The 19,676-nt window shown below is 37.6% G+C and overlaps 1 protein-coding gene across 4 annotated transcripts in view; it reads left to right on the plus strand.

Moving 5' to 3' along the window:
* Positions 1-19,676, plus strand: part of UNC5C (unc-5 netrin receptor C) — a 357,794-nt gene that overhangs the window by 291,774 nt on the left and 46,344 nt on the right. For 2 of the 4 annotated variants that reach the window (XM_008529401.2, XM_070614238.1), the window contains exons 7-8: positions 775-939; positions 18,433-18,489. In XM_008529401.2, coding sequence (XP_008527623.2) covers positions 775-939; positions 18,433-18,489 — 222 coding nt within the window. The remainder of the gene's footprint in view (positions 1-774; positions 940-18,432; positions 18,490-19,676) is intronic. The other 2 variants (XM_008529402.2, XM_070614239.1) reach the window with 1 other exon arrangement.

Genomic DNA, 19,676 nt, shown 5'->3' on the forward strand with positions numbered 1-19,676 from the left:
GACTGAATCACAGCAAAAAATTAGGAATATGCCTAAATACTATTTTTAAAATAAAAATAAAAATGTATACATCATCAAATAATGGAATGGAATCATGAAACAGTAAATTGAAAATAATATAGTCTTTTCAAGAAGGTATTGTGGAAGACCTCAGCAGAATCAAGTAGCCTGGATGAAAATAAAATAAAAAGAATATATAGGACATACATAGGTGATAGATGGATAGATAGATAGATAGATGGATAAATGGGTGGATGGATGGATGGGTGGATGGATGGATGAATGGATAGATGGGTGGATGAGTGGGTGGGTAAATAGATTTCTTTCTCATTCTACCAACTTCTGCTCCTTACCCCCACACAGGTTTACTTGCTCTGCCCACATGACACTATGCACAAAGGAATTATGGATCCAAAAAGAGGCCCCCTAATTTTCAATAGAAAATTCAGAAGTTTCCCATTTAATAGAAAAAGGGGCACCACCATGACTTACTTTTAGGTAGCTCCTGGTGACAGCTTTGGTTTCTGTGTGTCTCATTAAGCTTCCTTTGTTGGTCAGTGAGGAACCGGGTACACACCTAGTGAGGAAAGTTCGCAGAGCCCAGACAATGTATGTAGAGCATGCTCTACTTTCAGCAGTTGAAATGAATGCAGGATTCCTCAGTGGGGCATTTTCTTCAGTTTTTTGTCTTGTTTTATTTATACTTGAGCTCTGCTGCCCTCTGCCCTCAAGAAGCTCCTCGCTTTGACCTGATGCTGGGTTTTTTTGTGACAGTGGATGGCAGGTGGACCTCATGGAGCAAGTGGTCTACTTGTGGGACCGAGTGCACACACTGGCGCAGGAGGGAGTGTACAGCACCCGCCCCCAAGAACGGAGGCAAGGACTGCGACGGCCTTGTATTGCAATCCAAGAACTGCACGGATGGCCTTTGCATGCAGAGTAAGTCTATTTGAGCAAACGACAGACACTGGGGAGGCCTGAGATTTAACCATTTGGATTTCTTTGAAGGAAATATTAGAAATTAAAAATTCTTTGAACAACAAAAAATGCTATAATATACCTATACTAATATCCTAGCTTTCTCTCTAAATTGAAAAAGTTAATCTCCCAGGAAGCAAAATGAATAATAACTGTGTCCAGTTACCAAATGACACACACAGTGTTGCTTTCCCATAAGCAAAGAGTGATTTAGTCATTTCCGTGGATGGGCTGTCGTTCTTCCCCGACCAAGAAACCAGTACTCAGGTTTATTAGAGCACAAAAGAGCAGCCTACACTCCTCACAGAGTCGCATGACTTCCAAAAAGTAAGGTATTTATTCCTAATTCATGGCCATTACCAAACAAATGCCCATGGAACATAAAACGTATATAAGAACAGGAAGCATTTCCATGGTAGATTTACCAATTTACAAGTGTTTAGTGGGAACATCTTCACAACTCCTTGAAAATGCTGGGTTTGTGTTAATTACGTTTATTTAAAGGAAATAGTGTTAATAAAAATAAGTTTTAAAAATGAGGGTAGAAGATTGGCTCATGAATATAATGGGTGCTATAAGCTACATATTCCCCATTTTTCATTGCTTTGTTCCCTAGATTTTCTTAATGAGATAGCAGTTTGATTTCCACACTTGTGAACTATTACCCCTATATTGAGGAGCCCTTCGGTGTACACAAATTTACCATCTCTTTCATGACGAGGAATTAAGGCACTAAGAATTGCTCAGAAATCACACCTGTGCAGATGGATGGATGAACGATGTGCTGTCTTTGGATCTTAACTAATGGTGGCCAAGAGTTGACATCTTAGAACACATTACAAATTGCTTTTGGAATACAAGCAACCAAATATATTTGTGTAGAAGTATTTGTATTTGCCATTTAGGAACAAAATATTTTATTTTCACCACATTTATGAAATTCTCTTTACCTTCTAGAGTGTATACACACAGACCTTTAAAAAGAAACCTTGCTTCAAATGCAATTATGTTACTGACAGAATAAAAATCCATAGGCCTCTTATTTTTCTGTGCAAGGTACGTTGCATTCTTTGAGAAGGGCTGCTGCTGCGTGTAAAGCACAGCTTCTGAGAACTGCCACTGTGCATCTCACTAAGTTTGTTCCGGAAACGCAGGAAGGAAAAGAACACAGCTCTTTTACTAACCATTTGTTCCGCGATACAAGCTTTGTTCCTCCAGGCGTGAGTTTGAGTTGAGGATTAAAACAAAAACATTCCCCACACAAGTTATTCTTTTTATAATTTGGTATTCTTCCTTTGGTGGTGAACAAATTGATTCATGTGATTGATAAATAACAATCTTTGAAGTTTCTCTCTCTCTCTTTCTCCCTCTCTCAATATTATGTTTCAACGTTGGGTGATTTATTGCCTGCTGCTTCTATTATGCATGTTTAAAAATTTCCAAAGCAAGCTATTCAACAAGGACTACGATCCTACAAGATGCAACATTGGGTCTTTCATTACTTACACAAAATGACACATTCTAGATTATGACATCTGTCAAACACAAACATGAAATATTCAAATTAAGACTTTCATAGCATCCCCTAAGCATCTGGCTTATTTCTAACAGCATTAATAGAATTTTTTCTTATGATTGGCTATTTGCCAATAATGATGGTTTGAACTGTGTGTGTAAATAAGGAAGGGGAATGAGGCTACAAAGAGGGGAGTTTTGTTATTCCTTTTTGTTTGTTTATTTTTTATCAAGTCTCTTGTTAGACTGAAACATTTGGGTGTTTGGATTAAAATCAGTCAGTTAAAAAGCTATTTCCTTTTACAATTTTGGTTTGCTACAGTAACAGCCCCTACTAAGTCAATAAACTCTTTTATCTGCCCTCCTATATCTAATCTAGTGCAAGACAGAATTGTAGTCTGTACTACTATTGATTTCCTCAGTGATAAAAACCACAGAGATATTGCTGTGCTGTGTAATTATAGTATTTTACAGTGAAAGCTATAGTCTCTGTTTACCAGCAAGCTGGGTGTTTCTGGCATAGTGTTGCTGCCAAAGTCTTGCAAAGAAATAGTATTGCTCTTGGCCCTTACTTTGGAGAACAAAAGGCTTTCCAGTAGTCAAAGTACCAAGCTTGCGAGAGGGACAAGGCCTGTATTAAGGAAAAGAATGGGAGTAGAAAAGACACCTGGAAAGTTGCAATCAACACTTAGGCATTATCATTTAATGTTTATTTACTTTAGGAGAGTTGGTGCCTTCAATGTATTAGTAAATAGTTCAAAAATAAACAGTTCATCAATATTGCAATATTATCTCAAAATAAGCTATTCTACTTACCATTGAAACAGGTATGCAATATCAACTCCGAATCTACTCAAAATTATCTACAAATGATTCTGTTATAAATGTAGATACACTGCTAGGTAGGAGAAATTCAGAGTTCATAATGGATGTCACTAGAATGCAGAGTTACCTAGATACTATGGTGTAGTATGTTTTAAAAGCCAAAAGGGTACTTAAGAACAATATAATGTGAAATATTCAGAAAATATGACTGTCAATGCTTATTCACTAATTTGTTCAAAACAATCATATTCAGATACATCTCTTCCTTAACCACCTCCCTCATTACAACCACCTTAGACTCAAAATATGTAGAAATCTTGGATAAAATATTAAAACTTAAAAGACATGCACACTCATATGGAGTGTGTGTGTGAGGGAGAGAGAATCAAGTTCGAAAGAAAGATGATAGAGAGATCCTCAAATGCAAGAGATGAAGTAGAAACTCAAATCTAGAAAGGTAACTTGTGAATGGACCCCAGAATAACCAAGAGGGACATTGGACATGGATGTAGGTCCTAGGGCTTGGGAGTTAGGGTTTCAGTTTTGGCACGGACGCAGAAACCACACATGTGAGAGAGCCTGAGGCTGAGAGTTGAAAACAAGAACCCTGAATATAGCTGGCTATATTCATAAATGGCTAGCCCCACCATGAAAAATAACTAGAAAATTTTTACACACCCGGAGTAAGCCTAGAGAAGCCAAAGGAAAATTCATGGTAGAGAAAAGAAAAATGAAGTCCTCATTTAAATAAAAGCTATAATAAAACCACAATCATACACCCAGCTCTGGTATGGAGTCTAAAATAAAGTATAGGGAGCAAAAAACAAAAGATGCATAATTTACATAATTGGTGAAACCTCTGGGGAACCAGCAGAAGCAAACAGCAAGACATTCTCTGGAGTTCTTTCCACAACCCAAGTGCATTGGTCTATGATAAAAATAGCCCACTCCTGAAAATGAGTTTACAGTACTAATTTTCATATCACCCAAGGGAACAGTCTGCTGTAAGGGAGAGTCAGCAACCTAATAAACAGGTGAGTTAGTACTCTCATAACATGGCCTCATAGAGCAATCTGAATGAGCCTATGAAACAAATAAGAAGAAGACCAACAGTATTTTTAAGAGGAATGTAAGGACAAGTGAAAGAATAGAATACTGTACAAAGGACAGATAGATTTGGGAAAACATCAAATAGAATATCTATAATTGTAAACATGGTGATTGAAAGTTAAAACTCAATGGAAGATTAAAACTCAGATCAGATCAGAGACAACTTTAGATAAAGCTGAAGAGAACATTAGTAAACTGGAATATAGATGTCATGAAACTTCTCAGAATACAAGAAAGAAAGAAAAAGCGAGTGATTGTATAAAAGGGAAATGAAAACACATGGAAGATAGAATGAGAAAAATCGTTTATTACTAAAGAGGGAAAAATTAAAAAGATTTTCAGACAATCAAGATACAGAGGGCTTACTACTCAAAAACTCTCACTGAGTAAAGTTCTAAAGAAAATTGATTCTTTTATAAAAAGGGAGACTAATTAATTAAGAGGAAGTTGAAAATAAGATGGAACTAAATTATAGATAATATTAACAAAGAGTATGCGAAGGTGTGATCTAAGTTAAAATTTTCTAATTTGCATGTATTGTTCAGGAAAAGAACAGTAATAATATTTGCACAAGACTTTACTGATTCAAGTGGTCCAGTTAAAATGTTAACACTGACTACACACATAAAAGTTAAATGCATAAATTCAAAATAAGATTTTTAAGGGCAAGAAAGGAGCAAAAAAGAAATAAGAAAAATGTGGTAAATGAAAACAATGAATAAGGTGGTATATTTCAGGGATCAGCATATATCAGGGATAATAATGTAATGAATTAAATTTACCTGTTAAGGGAAATTCAAAATTCTAGGAAAAAAATCCAATTTTATACTGATTATGAGAGACATACTTAAATCATAACTATAGAGAAAGATTGAAAGTTGAGTTATATAAGTTAACTATGTAACTTGCAATATCGTTCAGTCTTTATTTAAAAATGTCCAATTAATGGCTTTGACTGTCTGATTAAGACATTCTTAATTCAATCCCATTTCTCATTATGCCTAAGTAACACATGTTAGAGATTGTTTTTACTTATAGTTTTAATTTAGATTTTTGTTTTACTTAGACTTTATAGTTTTTGGAATGTTTCATTTTTCATTGAAGAATTAACCAGAAGTTTTCTAAATTGTTTACCAGGCTGTTGGTTGTCTGTGTAAGACATCTTAGAAATCTAGGTATTATCTCAGTGTCAATTGAAATTGTTAATCAAAAGCCTTTGAGGGTTACTAAGAAAATTATTCAATATTGTAAATATATGATAATGCTAAATGTTAGTGAATATACAGTAAAGTAGAATCTTTTGTATCTTGCTAATGGGAATACAAATTTTTACAATTATTTGGGGAAGTGATTTGACAATATGAGTTAAGAGCTTTAAAATTGTTCACACCCTTTAACCCAGTAATCCTACTTCAATGAATAAATTTTGAGTAATTATTATAAATACCCAAAAGGATCTGTGACAAATATGTTCACATTCTTTGTATTTTATTGTAAAAACTTCAAAATCCAGAAGTTTAATATTAGAGCAATGGCTAATGTAATACATACTACTTACTTATGGAATATCATATGCCACTAAAATATTGATGATGGTTTAACATGAAAAAGCAGAATATGGATCTACATATGCACTTAATCATAACTATGTAAACTGCAAACTTAGGAAAAGATAAATGAAACTTGTGCATTTATGCTAGAGAGATTACAAGTAATTTTTCTCTTTTTCAATATACTTTCTATTCTCCATATTCTTTATACTTAGTATTTCATTATGTTTATCATTGTAAATGACTTTTTAAAAAAGGTATGTTGAGGATTGGCTAGACCAACTGCGTGGTCTCGGAAGCAGGAGTGTCGGGATTTGAGATGTTGCCCTAGCACTGACTCATCCTGGGAATTTGGTCACATTGATTCAAATTAGATTGGATTACCACAAAAGTATTTGCATAAAACCTAGGTGGCCCGAGTTACTTATAACCAGTAAATCAAGTGCATCTATAAAAGGATTTTGAAGACACGAGGATTTGGACCTGAGTTATAGTGTTGCATTATTTCCCAGTTGCCTATCATATACCTATCACTCTGTCCTCTCAGCCATACTTATCCTTAAACTGTTTGATAAATTGGATTCATTATGTGGTGCTACATAATTTCATTTGTGAAACAAGGTCATGGTCTTTAAGCAATTTCAGAAGCCCCACTAATTTTTTTAGGCCGTCTGTACAGATTGGTTGATATTGAAGTAATGTGTATCATGTATCTATTACACTGGATAGATGCTCATTGGCCTGAAAAAATAGTTTCTGCACTGGAGACACTGCCTTTAAATTAAGAACTTCTGTAGAATGCATTATTAAAGGGTAATTAAAAACCATCAAAGTCACTTAATGTCCCAGAAAGAAATTGGACATTTTTGGTTTATAAGCACATCGTTAATGGAAAAAACAAACAAAAAAAATAACTGGAATTTTTAGGTATCCTTACAGGTATGGATTACATTGAACAAGAAAGGGCAGTGACTTGGAGTGTTTTTCACTATTGAAAATAACTAAACACACATGTCTGATATGTCTGATATCATTAATAATATTAATAACAGATTAAGCTGTTTTTATTTAATGATACTACAGAATATTGTGTCTCATTCAAAGGCTGTAATGGAAGCTCCACTGTGCTGTGTACCCATTTATGTTTCTTTGTATCATCCCTAAAATTATATGAAAATAGCCCCTGGTTTTGCCATATAGTTTTGAAATAGGATTTACATAAAATTGTTCTGGAGAGAGAGAGAGAGAACGCTAGACACAGAGAAAGAGATGCAGAAGAAGAAAAAAGCACTCAAGAAAATCTCCAAAAATGCTAAGTCAATAAGCATCTTTACCTTTAATTTTGAAATACAATTGTATTATCAAGACCTGATGACTTTTAACCTTTATAATCTTTATAAGGAATTTGTAGTAAGGTCCACTTTGTGATGGTTGGTGTGTGATGGTTTAGTCCGTGCTTACCTCTTCCTTTTGAAAATAGCAATCCAAGGGCTACTCTGTGGCTTGGTCCAGAAATGGTGCTTTATATGTATTTATGAATACACTCAATTAGATTATTACATACTGCAGCTATTCCTATGGACTTTAGTTTTTAATCTTATTTAACGATTGGAGTCCCACACAGGGATATGTAGCAGTTCAGATCTGAATTTAGAATTACTCCTTCCTGCTGAAGAAAGTTTATGCCACAGTAGACAAATTAAAAATTTCAATTTACAAACAAGAACTACCTGGAATTGTGTCTGCATCAGTGAACTTCCTGACTTTGGGAAATTAAAATGCTGTGCAGTCTGCAAATTTAGCACTTCCTACTCATTAAAAAATTTATATGTCGCACAGCTCTTCCATTAATTCTCACGTACAGAGGAAATGGCAGCACTCCGCGTGTAAATTGTGGTGTGGACACACTGCATACCAGGGCCCCCGGAATCCCAGGTGCATTTAATGTGGGGAAATAATTTACCTTACAGATAGTCTTTTCTTGACTTTAGAATGATGTGTTTATAACCACTGTGGTAGGCATCTGAGAAGGTGCTAGTCGGTTTCCAGTGAAATTCTTGTCCACACAGCAGTGTGATAGGAAAGCGTAACTGTGCGTATCAGACAGTGAGTGCTTTTATCTGTATTTTGGAAGGAGTTGATGTCATAGTGTGTTTGTATAGTCCTTGATATGCATAGTGTCCCAGCTGGCACATAAATATTCTGTATGTGGACTGGCTGCCCGACACACTGCTCTGCTGTCTCCGGTGTAATGAGTGTGGTTTGCTTTAGCTTTTTTCCTTTCTGGTAACACATCTTCCTGCTTTCAAAAGCAGGGATGTGGTTAGACACTTTAGCCCACAGAAACCCGATTCACACCACTGGTGGCCCAGGCGGATGAGTGTACGAGGACAAATGCAAGGTCCTCAGCTCCTGGGGTGGAGAGAAACCTGAGGGCCCCAAGAAAGATGCCACCTTTCACAACCACAGCCCCACACGGACTCCTTCAGGATCACGGAGCTGCAAGGCTAACAATCCAGCAGAGAGGGTGATACACATGCTAGAAACCAGCCTCTCTATTTTTGAGTCTTTATCACTTTGCTTCTTCTATCAGATGTCTTTACTACCATGGATTATAATATCATTGCCTTTGGATTTAATAGTTTGTTATTTTTCTTAAGGAGCCTTGATGGCGAGAGAATATACTGCATTAAAAACACTTGGGCAACTGATCTATAGGCTTGATTTTACCCAGCTGTTGAGTTCAATTTCAGACATTTATTCTTCACCTCCGAGAGAAGACTTACATCTGAGATGTGAATTCCCTGCTAGTCATTTTCAGAAGGGCGTGGTTGTTACTGTCAGGAACAGGGCTGTGGATCCGTTTAGTGAGGCCTGGTCTGCCTACTGTCCTAGGAAGGCTGGAGCAGGACTTAGCATTGGCAATTTAGATAACCGACAGCAGTGATAAACAAATGTTCTTTTCAGTTTTTGTTGTTGTGTCCTAGAATTTATGTATGCATTTATTTGGAGTTCTTTAAGCTCCTGTCAATAAATAAACCCCCAGAAGAGTGGTAAATTATAATAAATGACCATGAGTGTCTTTGACGGACCTGACCTTTGACATCATTAGTGCAGTCCTGATGGGCTTCCTAGATAAGGACCAACCTAAAAGGGCAAAAGCAAAAAATCTGGATATGTTTATTTTGAATGGCGCTTGAGGTTTTTAATAAGAACATTTGCATCAGAAGAAATGTGATTGGGGTGAGAAAAATCTCATATTTTGACTTAATGTAAAGTCACTGGCAAAAAGAGAGACCAGGCAGCCAGGATGAGGAGAGAGGGGATCCCTCAGGAACAGCAAGAGTCTTCCAGAGCTGGGATCGTAAAATGAGGATAGGTCTTCTGGAGGGGTCTCGTGTACTTCAGATAGATAAATACGCTGAAACTACCCCAAAACTTGATGATTTAAAATACTTACTTTTATAGACCACACTTAATGCTTTTATAAACTAAAACTGAGTTATGTCGTATTCATAACTTACATACTACCCCCATATAAGATATGAATTAATCCTCACAATATCGTAAAATCTGTCCACATGTATTAAGGTCGTAGAAGCAGCTCCATATTGAAATATAATAAGTAAGCCCTGAAGGCAATCAGGAACCCCTTATAATCTCCACCCACCTCCCTTTTCACTAGGAATTAGATAGTTAATCAAAAGACAGAGAGTTTCAATTCCCAAACATCTACATAAAGACTTTCCTTTTAGGTGTTTCTGAAATCCGACTCAGTGGTTCTCAAACTTTGGAGGACAGAAAAATTACTGTATCTCATATATTTTAGGAATTTAAAGTAATTGCAGATATAATTTTAATTTTATTCACTTTCCACCTAATGCACTAACTTGGGCCGTGGTGTAAGTTGCTTCTACCTCTAATCTACTGGGTTAGACGTGGCCAAGCTGAAGCAAAATGACCTGAGTTCAATTTAATCAAACTCAAAAAGTACAGAAATTAACCTGACAAACAGAACTTTCGTTAATCCCCTAATAATAGCTGTATCTTGCAAAGGAAGAAACTGAGGCATAAAATTGAAAATAGCCCACCGAGCACCCAAGACAAGTTAGTGCAAGAACCAGCATTTGAACCCAAACTGTCCCATTTTGAAATAAATGTTTTCTCAGGTGGGCTCTTGGATGCTGGAAGCAAGTGGTTGTCAGCTTTTACTGCTTTATTTATTTGTTTGCTTATTCTTTTAGAGACTCTCATGTGCTCTTTATTGGAATAAATGCAGACAAATTATCATAATAGTAATTCACATGATTCAGGGCTCAGTAATTTGAGAGAAGATAAATGGATTTAGCAGTTATGAAGGCGCTGAAAGAATACTAAAAAAAGTGTATTAAAAGGTTAAAGACCAACAATTGTAGAAGGAAACATTGTAACGAAATGCAAGAGAGGGTAAAGGAATAGACATTACATATTGGACAAAAAATAACTCAGTTAAATATCGAATAAGCGGACACAGATTTTTCAAGGCATGCACATATTTGAGTGACATGCATTAATAGAAAAATCAGAAGCCCTATGTCAACTGAGATCAGATGTTTTGCAAAGAGAAGAGAGAATAGGGAAAAGCAGAATTACAAGGTAAAGAAAATATGTATGACATACCCCAGGGAATGCTAAGCTTAGCATGATCATGGATGAACTCTTTACAGATTGCTTTGGAATCTCTTTAACCTGGAAGAGATCTTTCCAGAAACTAATTGTTTGGTCTGATGTTTATTTTATGTGATTTCAGCTTAATGTATATTCAAAGAAATCACTTACAGGCAAGACTTTGAGGCAAAGTAGCTATTTTTGATGAAACTGTAAGATACTATAATCATGAGTACCAATAAATTAAGATAGATTGATAACTTACATTGCAGATTAGAGAAAAATCAAACCTTTATAACCATGAGGGAATTACTCACAAGATACAAGTCGTTTCCGCCACAGAATTTCAGGCATATCATCATAAACTTTCATAATACTTGAGATAAAGAGATAATACAAAGTGTTACAAAGAGAAAAACATGGCTCATATGCAAAGTTTTGAAATAAGATTGGCATCAGACTTCTCAACAGTAGCTGGGAGACAATGGAGCAATAGCTTCTCAAACATTCTGAGGAAAAACTTTACGCACAGCCAAAATATAACACAATTGTGGAAGAGAGGATAAAGACATTTTTAAGCACTATTTATCAAATAATTTCTCTATAATATACTCAAACTCAGAAAGATATTGGAAGGTGTGTTTTACCCAAAGTGGGACTAAATTTTATAAGAAGACCCGAGACTGAGTAAACAGAATATTTGACATAGGAAAGGAGCAACAGGAATTCACAGGATAAAGATAAAAGAGAAAATCCCAGAATGGCAGCTACCAAGGAAGCAATGACTTCTGGAATGTGGGGGATTGAGAGCTCAAGACAGTGTGTCTGAGAGAATTGACTTCTGGCAAATTGTGTTGAGTGACTGTTGGATTGCGGTAGAAGACATTCACAAGGACAAAGGTAATCTAGCCAATGGAAAAGATAGTCTATTATTAACACCAGGAACAAAAGTTGTTTAAGGAAATAATACAATGACTTGATCAAAGCAACAACCAATTTTTCATAGTTGTAAAAATGTTATCTGGAGGCTGGCCGAGTGGCATAGTGGTTAAGTTTGCACATTCTGCTTCATGGGTTTGGATCCCAGGCAAAGACCTGTACACCGCTCATCAAGCCATGTTGTGGCACTATCCTGTGATGTCCTTTCTCACTCTTTTCTTCAGTATGCTAATTCCATTTTCTCCAGTTATCAAGGGTTTCTGCTACTATGCTATATTTCTAAGATCATTCCAAATCTGACATGATGACACTTTGTCCTTGACTGATGTCGCCATAGGCCAAGCTACCAGCATCTCTCAGTTGGACTAGTTCAATAGTCTCACCTGGTCTCCTGCCACAACCTTAGGGTGGCTCCCGCCTGGCCAGCTGAGAAGCTCCGCTGCTCCCGAAGGTGGCTTTTTCCTCTCCAGCAGGAATGTCTGCCTTTTCCACCTTGGTCAGGACTATCCCTTGTTGTGGGGGTTCTTTTTATCCAGTTTTCAGTTTTCCACCCAGCATAATTTTTCCAAAAATAGTTGTAACCTGGTTGTGTTCATGGGAGATGAGTTCAGAGTCTGCTTACGCCCCCATCTTGACGAGATCGATCGTCCAATTTTTCACTGCTTTAAAATGTGATTTTCTTCTGACGCTTGGTGTCCCTCCAATTATTGATGTTTATTCTTTTTTTCTTGTTGGCATCATTCTTTAGAGAAATAACGTTTCTCCTTTAACTATTTACTTATTGTAGGGTTTTATGCCAAATAGAGTGTGAGTGTGATGCATGAACCCCGCTGTCGCTCGAGCCTGGCTCTCCAGGTACCTCAGAGCAGAAAGGCCTGTTCGGTGCACACGTCTTCATTTGCTCCACACTTGAAACAAAAGACACTAGAAGTTGCTTCATTTAAGGGCAAAAATCTCTCTGTTTTAGCTTCCTCATGAATGTCAATGATAGTATTTCAAATGGAGAGATATTTTGTGGTCTACATAATTAGCCTTACCTCATTCAATAAATGAACTGCAAATGAAGTCGTGAATGTATCGAGCCCTTTTCTATTATTTCCTTGTCCCTCGTCATTTAAATCTATTAATTAGTGCCCAGACAGTCCTTACAAAGCCTGGTGGGGCTGTAGCGGGGAGCTGGGATCTGACCCCGGCTGTGCTGTTTCACCGGCTGTGTGATGTGAGGCAAGTCCCTTCGCCCCTCTCTGCTCTGCCTCCTTAGGCTGCAGAGAGAAAGAGGTTCTAATCAATGATCTATTTTAACTCCCGGGGGTTTGCAAGTTCCTACAGGCATAGATTCGATTTTGAGGAATTTAAACCTGGCCAGTGATTGCTCAGAGGGTCTGACATTTCTTACATCAGCAGATTTTGATAAGTTTTTCTATTAAAATACTACTTATGGCATAAAAAGTTTGTGTTATATTTTTAAAAAATTAGTCATAAAGTCCTGATCATTTTGGCTATTGTCTATTACCCACATTGCATGAAAAGAATTATTTTTAAAAGACTAGAAAAATCAAAGCAGTTGCTGTTTATTGGGGAAATGACGATTTACATGTAGTTTCTGGCATTGTTCCTGAGACTTCCCAAATATAAACGCACCAGATAGGCTATGTTCAGGCATATTATTGCACAACTCAGAGCCATGGCCTTCCGGATACCTTGGCATTGCTTACTGCTGTATACCACCAAGGGAAGCTCGCTTTCCTTCTTAGGATACGAGGCCATGGGCTCTCATCTTTTGTAACAGACATCAGCTGAAAAGTATGGCAACCTCATCTCGCTCTAAAGGATGACCTTGTGAAACTTAGAAAAAGTCACTCCTTCCTTAAGTCACTTTACCACCAGCTGGAAAATTGTTTTATTAACAGACCAAATCTACAGTCAACACAAAGGTGCTTGGGGCCACCCAGACTTGGACAATGCAAAACTTGCACATCGCCAGCTTTACTGACAGGAGGGTGGAAACCAAATTTTACTCTCAACACTTTTGGTAAATTTAAAATACCACTTCTCATCTTTGGGACTCGTTTTCCTCACCTGAAAAAGGTTGGATTAGATCATCTCTTAAAGTGATGTTCTGAGCAACTATGAGTTGGCTTTCTAGCATATGGAACATTTCACTATTTAAGGCAGCCTGCTCTGGTCTGGTTTTCAGATTGTTCATGCCTTGACTTACTTCAAGTTTCTTTCAGAATCAAACTTCCTCCAACCCCTATCTTCCCAGGTCCGGAAAATCTCTCCTTTGAAAAATAAATGTTCTTTAAAAATAAAAAAAAAAACAAAGTAAAACAAAAAACACACAGAGGTCATGGGGCCTGGGCGTTTCCCACAGCAGAAATGCTGCTCTGGGGTTGGTGTCCCCTGGTTGCAGTTGCTGAGGCCACCGCAGCCAGAGGGCAAGCCCCGTGCCCTCCCCGGAGGCAAGCCCCGGGCCTGCACTGGGTGGATTGGTCCAAGAGAGGTGACTCTGAAAGTTGTTATCCACGGAGGGGCGTTTTGTTGCAGTCCTTCCCTGGCAAGACTGTTCCTCCCGCTGCAGGATACTCGGTATCCTTGGCCCTCACTCACTAAATGCCACAAACAACCCCCCTAATCATTGTGACGACCAGAAGCACCTCCCCTGCCCCGTTTCCAAACTCCCCCTTTAGAAGCGGCACCACTTCTGGTTGAGAAACCATTTTAGCATCAAGTTGAACACTGGCCTGGAAATTTGCTTCTGAAACTGCCACGATGTCTTTGCCAGAAGCCACAAAGGCCAGGAATAAACCTCTTTAAAAGGAGAGTGGGAAAGAGTATACAGTAATTAAAAGAGTGCATTGCTCATGGTTTCTCCAAAAATCTGGGCTCCTTGTCTCCATAATTAACTGGGGAACCTGAAATGTAAACAAATTTCTGAAGGTCACTCATTAAATAATAGGCTGTGTCAACTCTACAAATGAAATCCTTGAGGAGCTCAGCAACTTAGTGTACTTATAGTGGGCATCATAGTGATATTGATATAGCTGTCAATTATTGATCGCTTGCAACGTCCCAGCACTTTACAAATCTCGTTTATCCTTTCCATGACTATATGAAAGTGAGCATCATCTCCCCTTACACAGATTAGAAAACTGATGCTTAGCAAACTGAGGTAGGTTGACCCAGCTCTCACAGCTAAGGCAGTGACAGAGCTAGGGTTCAAACTGAAGTCCGCGAGACTGGAAAACTCAGGCTCACCGTCTTGGCCAACAGCTGGGGTGTTTTATCATCTGGCCTTACTTTCAAGTAGTGGGAAAGTTAACTGAAATCCCTAACTTATGAACCAGGCTTTTGGTAGTGACACTAAAAACAATTATTTTGCACTGTGTTCTGCCAGAGATGTTATTTTTCATTATTGCTAGGACTGCTCTCAGCAGGGTCATCTCATTAGCTGAAGAAAATGTCCCCTGTTGTTCCTGAGAGACGGATCAGATGGAGAAGCGTAAAAACAAACTCTAGAAAGTGATTCTGTGTTCCCCTTGTTTAGGGAATGGAACAGTAATCCCCGTCTTTTCTGATTCCCAGCCTCCTAAGTGATGTTTTAATTGTGTAGTTGCAAAAGTGTTTTGAGAGGATGGGAAAAGTTTTACAGAGTTGTCTCCAAAACTTTTTATCAGTGTTTTCATAACAGACTAAATTGGATTGTTGAACTATTGATGAATATACTTAGTACCGGTCTGTTTTCAATTTTCCCCCACGTAGGAAAATAACAGTCTGGCTAGATTGGTGCTAATTGGCAGTGAGGAATAACTAATTGTGAGATTTTTATTTCTGCATTTTTATTTCATTTTAGAACAACCTCAAATGCAAACACTTCATCAAATATATTGTTCCACCTATGATAGACATCTCCCAAGCGACGTGTGTAGAAACCATCCACGAAATCCTGTCACTTTGCTCTCCATTATCTACAGAGAAATCAAAGTGATCTTTCCAAAATTACATTCGATCACAGGATTTGCATTTCATTTAGAATAAAATTGAAATGCCTCATCATGGAGCACCAGGCCTACATGATCTGGCTGCTGCTCAGCCATCAGCCTATAGCCTCCCTTTTTCCTCTCACTCACCACCCTCCAAACACTCTGGGGTTTTTTGCTGTTGTTTGGTTGGTTTTCTTTTTTTGTGAGGAAGATTGGCCCTGAGCTAACATCTGTTGCCAATCTTCCTCTTTTTGCTTGAAGAAGATTGTCACTGAGCTAACATCTGTGCCAATCTTCCTCTATTCTATATGGGATGCCGCCACAGCATGGCTTGATGAGTGGTGCTAGGTTGGCGTCCAGGATCTGAACCTATGAACCCCGGGCTGCCCAAGCAGAGTGCGAACTTAATCACTATGCCATTGGGCCAGCCCCAAACACTCCGTTTTTGTTTTGCATTTACTCTCCCTCTTCAGGGAACATTGTTACCTCCTGATCTTTACTTGACTGATTCTTTCTCATCATTCAAACTTAAGCTCAAATTTCATTTCAACAGAAACTTCTTCCTCGATTCCCTAAGTTGGTCATCCTTATATCTCCAATCATTATATTCTTTTGTTTGATTTTCTAAAAAGTTTATTTTCTAAACTTTTTCAACATTTGAAATGATCTTTATTATTATTTTGTGTACTTGTTTATCTTCTGTTAAACTAGAATGAAAGCAGGAACTTTTCCTATCTTGTTTGTCATTGACCCTATGAGTAGAATAGAAACCTGCATACAACAAGGTTCAAGACTATTTGGTAAATGAATGGATGGATTGATGGATGGATGGATTCCAGTCCTGTGCCTGGAATGAAGTGTAAGTCTCAGATAAATTCCATAAGGCACAAAAATATTTACTGAGTGGTATAGATGTACATAAATATGGGAAAGTTGAGATTGAAATCAAAATTACAAAGTTCCTTTTTGTTATTCCTCGGTCTGCCTGTCAAGAACAGGGATTCTGTTGAGAAGTAGGGATGGAAGCCAAGGAAAACCCAGAACGGCTTCACAGGAAGACATTTCAGACCATGTTCTACTTCTCAGAAGATAGGCGTCCCCTGTTAGAAGACACGGCTCCTCTGCTTACTCCAGCAGGCTCAAGCGGAGTTTCATCAAAATTTTCAGGGTGAACATCAGACCATCCCCAAATATTCTATGTTACCTACCTTCTAGACCTCCTCACCTGCAAAAAAGAAATCCTTTCACATCCCTCTACTTAACGTCATCCCTACCAAAATTATGGCGTCAGTTATCTGGTCTCCTCTGCAGCAGTGAACTTGTTTTGCCTTAAGTCTTTGAGTTTTAAGAATAAATAACCTTTTCTCTAGGGCCTGTATATGTCCCAGATGTCCTTTTATTGAGTTCACAGAATGCAAATAGAAAAAGGTTATTACCAGACAGAAGTGTTTAAAAATGAAAATCAAACCTAATACATGGACTCAGACAACTGGAATAAGGAATATAATATTTATAAAACTGAGCAGGAGGTTGCAATCATTGCTCTAAAATAAAGCATTAAAAATTAATTCAGAGCAAACCTGTCTGTGCTACAGCAAACCTTGCTTTCATTAAGGTAGCGCTGTGTGTTCCTCCAGAATTATTTCCTCAAAATAGGGAAAGAGCTTGTAAGAACGGAGTGTTCTGCAAACTACAAAAGATCTACCTGAGGCACTATTTAGAGTTACCTTTAATACTAAAGCATTACACACCTTTAATTTTGAACCAATTAATTGTGATTCTTGCAGTTTCTCTACATTTCTGCCCTTGAGTACTAGGAAAGTTTAATTCACATGCTTCTTATTCATCTTGATTTGATTAATCCAAATGGCACTGTATCATTTGATTCATTCATATGTTGCAGAATATTAAATATTAGGAAACTGTGGGTGCCAGTTACAAGTTATACTTTAAAACTTTTGTAGATTTTCCATTTCAAAAAGTTTATGTTCCACATTTTTCCAATGTTTCTTCCCAATCTTCTGCTTCACATTATTATTGTTATCATTAGTTATCATCATCATCATCATCATCATGTTGTTTCCTACTGTGGAATATAATAAAAAGAAAGACAAGTAAAACTGCTACTGTGATTTCTGCATGTACTGTTGAGGTGAGGTTTTTATTTTCCCCAATTTACACCATTCCTCTGAAGACCTAAAATAAATAACCTTATAACCCCTGGGCCCTATTGATTTTTGAATGATTTCAAATAAAAAGCATCCAGTTCCCATTGCATTGACAAACTGCCCAGCCCCTGGGTAATCCTATTGGATTCCTATTAAATAGGGGGGGCGAGAAACAACAGTGGATTCAAGATGGAGGGGGAGAGGTGGTCCGGCTCGGCTCAGTAAATGGGTCTTTAACCTTTGACCAAGGACGACAGGTCTATCTTTAGTTCTGTTAGACCAAGAGCAAGCTGTTATGATTAAATAAAAAAGAAAAAAACTGGTGAGAGCCTTTCTGAATATGTCCTGGGAATTAAAGCATATGGCAGGGATAAGGAAAAAAGATTTTCCTTATGCTAATGACCCTTGATGTCTGAAATAAATTAGATCCATTAGAGTTTATGCTCAATAAAAGAAAGACTTTAAGCACTCCAAAGTTAGTGACTCGAGACCAGTTTTTGCTCTGAAATTCAATCTGCCTACTTATTAATTCTTAGTGAGGCTCCAGAGCAGACAGGAGATGCAAAATCATAATTCTGTACTGAACCAGAATTTTAAAGGACCACAGGTTTCTTTTCCTTTTCTTTTAATTAAACCATTTTTCATGCTTCTCATTTTGTTTCCCTCATTAATTTGATTTTGTTCCCATTTTTGTTTCATTTTTTGTTTCTTTTCAAGGTTTCATTTATCCTATTTCAACTGAACAGAGAACCCAGAATGAATATGGATTTTCTTGTAAGTTTGATGTTTGGTCTTTATGTTGCTGAATAATCCTTTAATACTATTGCCCCCAGTTCAAGTTTACCTTTCTTTGGATCACAGATGTGCACACAGGAAATAGGCGCCTAATATATTCTAACATGAAAGACAAATTAGATTTTCACTGCTGAAGAGAAGAAAGGGTCATTTCAAGTCTCTGCCAGCTTTACAATCTATCAGTCTACCATTCCTTTCTTCAGTCCCAGTGGCTGACAAACATATCATGAAATATGCTGATGTAAATAAAGGGCAGGATTCAGATGCTAAAAAGTAAAGGGTTGAGGAAATGCAGATCTGTTGAGTTAGAAATCATAAATGTTGAATAAGTAATCACAGCTTGGTAAAGGAGAACATTAAGGGTTTAGATATAATATTCTGACCCAAGTTCAGAATGTGCTGCAGGGTCTCAAATAAACCCAGCAGAAGTGAAATCAGCACTTGGAAGTGGTGTGCACACAACCAAGAGTGTTTGGGATGCCACTGGTTTTCTGGAAAGATTTGTCAGTATTGACTTGATTGATGGGGAAGTGGAGATTCTGGAAACTTTGGGAAATACAGTAGTTAAAAAGAAAAAAAAAACACCTTTTCACGTTTAAACACAAGATGTTAAAAGAGATGGAGTGATTTCCAATAGGAAATTCCTTTCTACTGCCAGGGAGTCACATACCACGATGTGAGGATGTCGACGAGCACGTGAGCCACTGGCAGTCTAAATGACCAGTCATTTCTAATAGAAACCACGTGGCTGTGAGTCTTAGGAGAGAGTGGTGGTCCCTCAACTTTCAGGAGATTGTGGGACCTACAAATTTGAAAATTCTGTCCTCCCAAAATGTAAATGTAAATAAAATTGAGCATAAAAAGGCCGTTCTTGACCCCTGAAATGCCAGTTGAATCATCTCTTTTACAGTGAACCGAGCCGCTTCAGTTAACTTTGCTCAAAATTTTTGTGGGTCACAGAAAACTAAAAATGGAGACTTAAAGCTGGCCGTGGGATTGAGGACAGATTTAATTTTGTTTGTTTTATTTTAATTGTCAGCTCTTGTCACTTTTTGCAGTTGGATCAGAGCATATTCTATGCCACCAAGGCAACATGCAACATTTATGGGAATTTTCTTCTTACTTTACCAAGAAACCATCTCCCAAATGACCACACACTGTGTTGG

Source organism: Equus przewalskii, chromosome 3, assembly GCF_037783145.1.
Source record: "Equus przewalskii isolate Varuska chromosome 3, EquPr2, whole genome shotgun sequence".
Lineage (NCBI taxonomy): Eukaryota > Metazoa > Chordata > Mammalia > Perissodactyla > Equidae > Equus > Equus przewalskii.